Source organism: Lotus japonicus, chromosome 4 (assembly GCF_012489685.1).
Source record: "Lotus japonicus ecotype B-129 chromosome 4, LjGifu_v1.2".
NCBI lineage: Eukaryota > Viridiplantae > Streptophyta > Magnoliopsida > Fabales > Fabaceae > Lotus > Lotus japonicus.
The window spans coordinates 7,708,418-7,716,408 of NC_080044.1; the positions used below are offsets into that span (position 1 = coordinate 7,708,418).

Below are 7,991 nucleotides of genomic sequence, written 5' to 3' on the forward strand. Positions count from 1 at the left end.
AAATCCACGATATGAGGATGAGTCTTAAGTTGTTTTGGCAGCTTAATGTCAGGAAAGCTTACTATAAATTTGATTGCCTAGAAGTTGTGGAAACATAAAAGCAAAGGAGGCTTCAGTATCATGCTTGCAAGCCTCTTTTTGGGCATCATCTCCTACTTTTGTGGAACTAGGATATTCACCTCCGTCATATTCCAAGGGATGCCACCGAACCAGCTGATTATCATGATTGTTTAGCTCGCAGTGTGTTGTTTTAGCTTTGTAGTCTTATTGTTAATTTTCCCAATCACAAAAAACAAACTATAAGAATTATCTTTAAAAGTTTTAAACAACAAAATGAATCTTGACTTTTTTTTAATTATTCCTCTAATATAATGATTGTTCATTTGTTCTAATGTTCTCTACTTAAAATAAAAAAATAGTTTTTCACGTGAGCGGGGAAATTGGGAATTCAAAAATGTGAAAGCCACTCCTCCTCCACCACCAAACAACGTAACTCTCATCACTCTTGCTATCTCAACTAAAATGGAACCTCCCTCTCTGAGATTGGTGATTCTCCAAGGCCCACGCGAAGGTGAAACCCTCGATTTCCGACCCGGATCCGCCATCAGAATCGGGCGGGTCATCCGCGGCAACACCCTCCCTATCAAGGACTCCGGCATCTCCTCCAAACACCTCTCCATTCTCACCGAATCGGGTAAATGGGTGCTCCGAGATCTCGACTCCTCAAACGGCACCGTTTTGGACGGCACCAAGGTCGCACCGCCGCATACCCCCGTTGACGTCAACGACGGCTCCACCATCAAGATCGGTGAACTCACCTCCATCCTCGTCACCTTCCTCCACCCTCCGACCCTGTCCGGTCCAACCGGAGCCGAACCGGACCCAGAGACTGAGGAGGGTGCACCTGCTGCTGCTGCTAAACCGGGTCGACCCGCCAGAACTAGGGTTACCCGGAATTCGAAGAATGAGGTTAGGGTTTCTGATTCGAGTGTTGTTGTTGGGAATTTGGGTGCTGCTGAAGCTGTGAACACGCGAGTGACTCGGAATTCGAAGAATAAGAGGAATGTGATTGAGGAGATTTCTGATTTGGGTGATCTGGAAGAGAGGGTGGGAGAACCCAAGATCACTAGGGTTACCCGGAACACGAAGAGTAAGAGGAATGTGATTGAGATTTCTGATTCCGTTGCACCGGAAGAGAAGGTGGAGGAACCGAAGAACACTAGGGTTACCCGGAACTCGAAGAATAAGAGAAATGTGATCGGAATTTCTGATTCGAGAATTGGGAATTTGGAAGCATTGGAAGAGAAGGTGGAAGAACCTAAGATCAGAAGGGTAACCCGGAATTCGAAGAATAAACGAAATGAGATTGAGACTTCTGATTCGAGAATTGGGAATTTGGATGCTGTTGAAGAGAAGGTGGAAGGACCTAAGATCAAACGGGTGACTCGGAGTGTGAAGAATAAGCGAAGCGAGGTTGAGCCTTCTGATTCGAGAATTGGGAATTTGGATGCTGTTGAAGAGAAGGTGGAAGAACCGGAGAATAAGTGGGTGACCGGAAATTCAAACAATGAGGAGAGTGTGATTGAGGAGAGTCCACAAAATTCAAGCTTGGAGCCTAGGGTGGAGAATGTTGAGAAAAAGAAAACAAGGGGTGGTGCCAAGAGTGGGGAATTGCAGGAAGAATGCAACGGTAAAGAGAATGGTGATGGGACAGAGAAGGAGAAATTGAATGGGGATGAGAATTTGCCTGATTTGGAGAAGTTGAGTCTGGGTGAGTGGTTTGATTTCTTGGAAGTTCACTTGCCAAAACAGATTATTGATGCAACTGAAGAGATGTTTGATTCTATGAGACAAAAAGCTGAAAGACTCCGCGAGTACATCATGATGCAAAAGAATCACCAAGTTGAAGTGCCTGCGGTATAGACTAACATTTTGTTGTCTTTTCTCTTGTTCATCCTTTTTGAACAATATTAGTTCCATATTGGTTCTTAGAGTTCGGTTCACGTAGTTGTAAGTATATAGCATGGTCTTGATAAATTTTACTCCTATCGCTGAAAGCTTTACAAATTATACAATTTATTTGTTATTTGAGCTGGGTAAGTTTTTTTTGCTATTCATGAATGATGTTTCAGTTTTGTAGAATTTTAGGATTTGGATCCTCTCCATCCAACTTCTCTCCATCCCCTCTCCATCCAAAATCTGAGCCATTGATTTTGAATTTTAAAGGTGAGGATTAGTTCATGTTTTCTCTCTCTTCTTAAATTGATTCAAGCTTTTAAATATAATTCATTTTTTCTCTCTCTTCTTAAATTGATCCAAGCCTTTAAATTTCTAAATCAATGGCTCAGATTTGGATGGAGAGAGGATGGAGAGAAGCTGGATGGAGAGGATCCAAATCCTTTTACTATCTAGCTTTTCTAGAACTACCTTCTATCCAGAGTATGTTTAGGTTGAACTCTTGGGCATAAGTAAGATTCCATTGTTCATTATGTATTCAGCAGTCATGTGTACTATACTAAGAGCGATATGCAACTTGTATTTATACCTTGAAACTCTAATAGAAATGCTTGAGTACCCTACTATTATATATAGGTATACCATAACGTGGACTTTGATTTATGTTCCCTTGTTGAATGGGTATACTCCGTTGCACACCCTGTTTAAGTTTCTTTTTAGATGTGTGCAGTCTGTATCATATCTCAAATTGTTTCTCTTTAGTGTGATTTGGGTTGGGGAGAGGAGTTTCATCTCTCAGATAAGAATTTATCATTTTTAAGGTATGAGGTGCTTACTTTTGATTTGAGCACCGGTTGCGGTGATATTCAGTTTATAACTGGAATTAGAGATAATGGCTTACCTTTTCTCTTTGAGTAAATTCCGCTTTCATCCACAGTACACTTCCCTCCTCTAATTGATAAATTATCGCATAAATTTAACTTAGATTTCTTTTTCTGTTATTCTAGATTGTTATTTAACTTAGATTTCTTCCTCAGTCAAATTTTTCCTTATTAACTGGTCTCAAGCACAAGGGAGATAATACCCCTGGCCATGGCTTCACAGTCCAAACCCCACCTCAAGAGCTCTGACCAAAGAGCTCCAATTGCTATTCCGCGAATTACTTTACTTTGCTGTACTGACCACCTAAATGGGGTGTAGACACCATAAAGAAGAAGGGTGAGAATGGAAAAGAAAAATGAAAGTGAAATATGTGAATAGGGAAAAATTTATAAGATATGAATGAGAGAAAAATTAGGTGTGTGAGAGGCGAACACTGTTTAAAAATCAGAATTGTTCACTTTCAAATAAACAAATTATATGTGACAAATGCATTCTATGTTGTTTATCATTGAAAATTGAAGGCTTTAGCCCAATAAGTGATAAACTGATTATAGCTTCCAAATTGAGCTATTTACTTCCGGATTATGGCTACCGGAAATCTTTCCTTTGCAATTTGGATTCATGCAGCAGTCTCGATGCCATTTTGTAAATACTCATAAGAGACGTATCAAATTTGACATGAACAAGAATATTGAATTAACACCAACAATTTTTTATGATAATGTCAGCATGAGACAAAGAGTTATCATCAACAGAGAATTTTTTGACATTTGTTTTTATAAACTGAGTAAAGTCCAGAGAGACGCACCAATTACATGTTTATCATCCAGGAGGAAGAAAAATGGAGACTAGTCAAGGGACCCATCCTCTCAATATCTGCCATGTCCAAAACCTGTTGGTTATCATCAACAGGCTACACATGCTCCTCCATTCCACTGCTTTATGCTTCTTGTTCTATTACAGGCTTTGCTTTCTTTTCCAAGACACAGAAACCAGAGGAAGCCACTTGCTACCATGGCTTCTTGTTTTTGCTTCAGAAATTGTTCTTTCCTTCATTTGGATCCTTGGCCAAGCGTTTCGTTGGCGTCCCGTTTCGCGGTCTGTCTTCCCAGAAAGATTGCCAGAGGATGATAAGCTTCCTGATATTGATGTGTTCATATGCACTGCTGATCCAATTAAGGAACCCACTTTGGAGGTGATGAACACTGTTTTGTCAGCCATGGCACTGGATTATCCTCAAGAGAAGGTTCATGTGTATCTTTCAGATGATGGGGGTTCCCCCATGACTCTTCATGGTGTGAGGAAGGCTTGGGAATTTGCAAGGTGGTGGCTTCCATTCTGCAAGAGGTACAGAATCAAGAACAGGTGCCCCAAGGTTTACTTTTCTGATTTTGAGGATGATGGTAGTGATTTTGCCAGGAGTAGTGTGTATTTGGCAGATAAGCAAAAGATGAAGGTGTACTATTGATGACACTTGGTTTCATTGAAATTTCTGTGTGTTTCTGAAATTAGAGCGGCATGGATTTATGATGATGAAAGTCAACAATTTGCAGGAAAAGTATGAGGCTTTTAAAGAGGAGATACAGACATTCAGAAAAGATGGGGCTTTCTCCAGAGATAGTTCTGGTATAACTGATGGAGATCACTCATCCTGCATCGAGGTATAGTAGCATTTTCATTATTCACTATTACATGTTTAGTTGGCATTAGTATGAGGCTTTTAAAGAGGAGATACAGACATTCAGAAAAGATGGGGCTTTCTCCAGAGATAGTTCTGGTATAACTGATGGAGATCACTCATCCTGCATCGAGGTATAGTAGCATTTTCATTATTCACTATTACATGTTTAGTTGGCATTAGTCTGTTTGACTTTAATTTTGGATTATACCACTGAACTAAGCCAAATCCATGATTGAGGCTCCCTGTAGAAGAACTTATTTGAGGTGCTTCTGCAAGTGTTAGGGAAACTTATACCTAGAAATTGTTTTGAGTTTACTTTCCTAAGCTGCTTATACCTACTATAACCTATTTTGAGCTTAATTATTTCAATAAACTTTTCAAATTAGCTTTAAAATAAGCATTAGGTTATTTACCCAAATGAACCCTGAAATCATTTTCACCCCTTACTTTTCTCTCTCCAATGAAAACATAATATCTCAGCTAAAAACCTTTTTCTTTTCTCCTTAGAATTACATTCTATCTCTTAGTTGTTAAATTTTCAACTATCTTTTGATTTAAGAATCAGAGAAGGGGTCAAAAAAAAGGTGACCTTAGTCTCTAAACCAGGGTTATGCAGCAATCAGCATAGTCATGTGGATTTTCAGCTTAGGTGGTGATTCGCCGCCATGAGCAAATATAAATTTAACACAATTTGTTTCATTATCCTGGCATTGGCAGGTGATGCAAGAAAACAATATTGATGTAGATAATGTCAAATTGCCTCTCCTTGTCTATGTTTCTCGAGAGAAGAAGCCTTCTCATCCCCACCATTTCAAGGCTGGATCCCTCAATGTTCTGGTATGACTATACCCTTTTTCTTATCTTCCAATGTATAAACACAGAAAATGTCATGCTTCCATTCCATGTCTTGCTTTATGATCTTTCAGCTTCGCGTATCTGCTTTGATGAGCGATTCTCCCTACATCCTAGTTCTAGATTGTGACATGTTCTGCAATGATCCAACTTCAGCTCGAAGTGCTATGTGTTTCCACCTTGATCCAAAGATATCTTCTTCCTTAGCTTTGGTTCAATTTCCTCAGAAATTTCACAACATCAGTAAGAATGACATCTATGATAGTCAGCTGAGATCACTATTTACAGTGAGTACACCCAAACTTACCTTTATAATACCTTCTTTTTATGTTCCCCTATTAATCATGGGGCAATATTTGCTTTGTTTAACTAATTTTTTTTGAACAAATTCAGCTACAATGGCAAGGAATGGATGGGCTTAAGGGACCAGTGATGTCAGGTACAGGGTTTTATATAAAAAGGGTATCACTGTATGGAAATTGCGCACACAGAGGTATTCAAAGAACACAAAATTTTCACTTCATTAACATATGAGCATTTGCCTTATAAGGTTACCATACTCTTTACTGTTCTGAGTTTTGGATGTTAGGAGAGACTGATCTGCTTCAACTTAAAGAATATTTTGGTTCATCCCATGAATTTATCAAATCATTTACTCAAAACTACACTAGTGATTTGGCGTCTGGTCGGAATGCATTTATTCAAGAACTTCACTTGTTGGCTTCTTGCAAGTATGAAACTGGCACCAAATGGGGACAAGAGGTAAGTGGACTTTATCTTTCAATAACTCAATTACTGCACACGGAGACAAAATGTATATGTGTATTCTTTGAACTATTGCAGGTTGGTTTCTCATATGATAGTGTAGTGGAAGACTTCCTTACAGGATTTTTCTTGCATTGTAATGGATGGACTTCAGTTTTCTGTGAACCATCTAGACCACAGTTCCTAGGTACAGCTACAACAAATTTGAATGATGTGCTAATCCAAGGCACAAGATGGTACTGTGGTTTGTTTGAAAATGGTATAAATAGGTTTTGCCCCCTTATATATGGCTCTCAAAGGATGCCACTTCTTCAGAGCCTATGTTATGCTGAACTCACATATTTCCCTCTTTATTGCTTGCCTCTTTGGTGTTTTGCTACCATCCCTCAGCTCTGTCTGCTAAATGGAGTGCCCTTGTACCCTAAGGTATCAACTATCAACAACAATGAGATCAGCTATTTCCCTTCATTCTCAGATTCTTATATATATATATAAAAAAAAGAGAAAAGGCAGCCCAGTACAATAAAGCTCCTGCTATGTGCGGGGTCTGGGGATGGGTCCGACCGCATGGTCTATTATGTGCAGTCTTACCTTGTTTTTTAGCATAAGAGGCTGCTTCTTGGCAGAAACTTTACAGTTGCACTCATATTCTTATATTTATATATATTTGCTTGATATACTAAAACCCTCTTTTCTTTTCACATTTCTTTCAACAGGTTTCAGACCCATTTTTCATGATATATTTGTTCATTTTTCTATCATCTCTTTTAAAACACTTACAAGAAGTCTTCTTAACTGGGGGAACTCTCCAGAAGTGGTTAAATGAGCAGAGGATCTGGATGATGAAATCAGTTACATGCCATCTATATGGATGTTTGGATGCTATACTAAAGAAAGTTGGTGTGAGAGAAGCTAGTTTCTTGCCTACAAATAAAGTAGAGGATGATGAACAAACTCTACTATACCAAATGGATAAATATGATTTCCGAGCATCAAATATCTTCATGGTTCCAATGCTTGCCATTCTCACTGTCAACATAATTTGCTTTGTTGGAGGAGTTTACAGAGTGGTTTTGGTGGGTGATTGGGACAAAATGTTCATTCAGATTTTCCTTGCAGTTTTTATCATCACTATCAACTACCCTATTATTGAAGGGGTAGTGATAAGGCAGGACAAGGGACGAATTTCACAGGTGGTGGCTATGCGTGTTATCTTGGCTACGATGATTCTTTTGACGTTTTGTAATCTATTAAGAAGTGCATAATATTCTCTACTACCAATTTACTGTATATTATGAGTATCATCCAACTCTCACATCGTGTCAAGAAAAAAGTAGAGAAAATGTATACTCATCCAAATCCCACAACACATCAGAGTAGTCTGAAGAAGAAAAAAAGGTGGAGAGTTGTTATAAATATGGAGAGTTAGTTGAGTTTTATTCACCACAACAACGCCATTATTTGGGTATCTTGGGCTCAGTAGTTGTGTGGCTTTGTGAAAGTTTGCAATTCTGACCTTGTGAGGATTTCCAATTCTTTTCCTAAATTGCATTAAGTAATAAAATATTTTGTTGAGATGTGAATTAGGTAAGGTGTATCGAACCATGTTAAATTTGTGAGATATTTATTTATCTATCATATATTTATTTTTCTACTTATGGTTGTGTTTCCACAAGTGTGGATATTTCCTCTCTTGGTTCTCAACATTGTTTTATATATTTCTTTTGTTCCAATAATGAGTAGTTGATTTAAATGATACTTGTTGGATTTCGCTTCATCAATCTTTCGGGTTTGAGTTTTGTGTGGAAGAGCTAGCCCCAAAAGGTCCTAATTTTAGAAATGGTAGCATTGGGGT

The 7,991-nt window shown here is 38.6% G+C and overlaps 2 protein-coding genes across 2 annotated transcripts; both read left to right on the forward strand.

Annotated features, from left to right (window-relative positions):
• Positions 1-424: 424 nt before the first annotated feature.
• LOC130710970 (FHA domain-containing protein At4g14490-like) lies at positions 425-2,122 on the forward strand. Its single transcript, XM_057560380.1, has one exon. It carries the CDS (start codon positions 523-525, stop codon positions 1,921-1,923), a length of 1,401 nt encoding a protein of 466 aa, XP_057416363.1. The 5' UTR covers positions 425-522; the 3' UTR covers positions 1,924-2,122.
• Positions 2,123-3,546: 1,424 nt separating this feature from the next.
• LOC130710969 (cellulose synthase-like protein G2) lies at positions 3,547-7,719 on the forward strand. The gene is made up of 9 exons (XM_057560379.1): positions 3,547-4,294; positions 4,392-4,499; positions 4,576-4,650; positions 5,237-5,356; positions 5,446-5,658; positions 5,765-5,864; positions 5,961-6,133; positions 6,215-6,562; positions 6,853-7,719. Exons 1-9 carry the CDS (start codon positions 3,680-3,682, stop codon positions 7,399-7,401), a joined length of 2,301 nt encoding a protein of 766 aa, XP_057416362.1. The 5' UTR covers positions 3,547-3,679; the 3' UTR covers positions 7,402-7,719.
• The last annotated feature ends 272 nt before the right edge of the window (positions 7,720-7,991 follow it).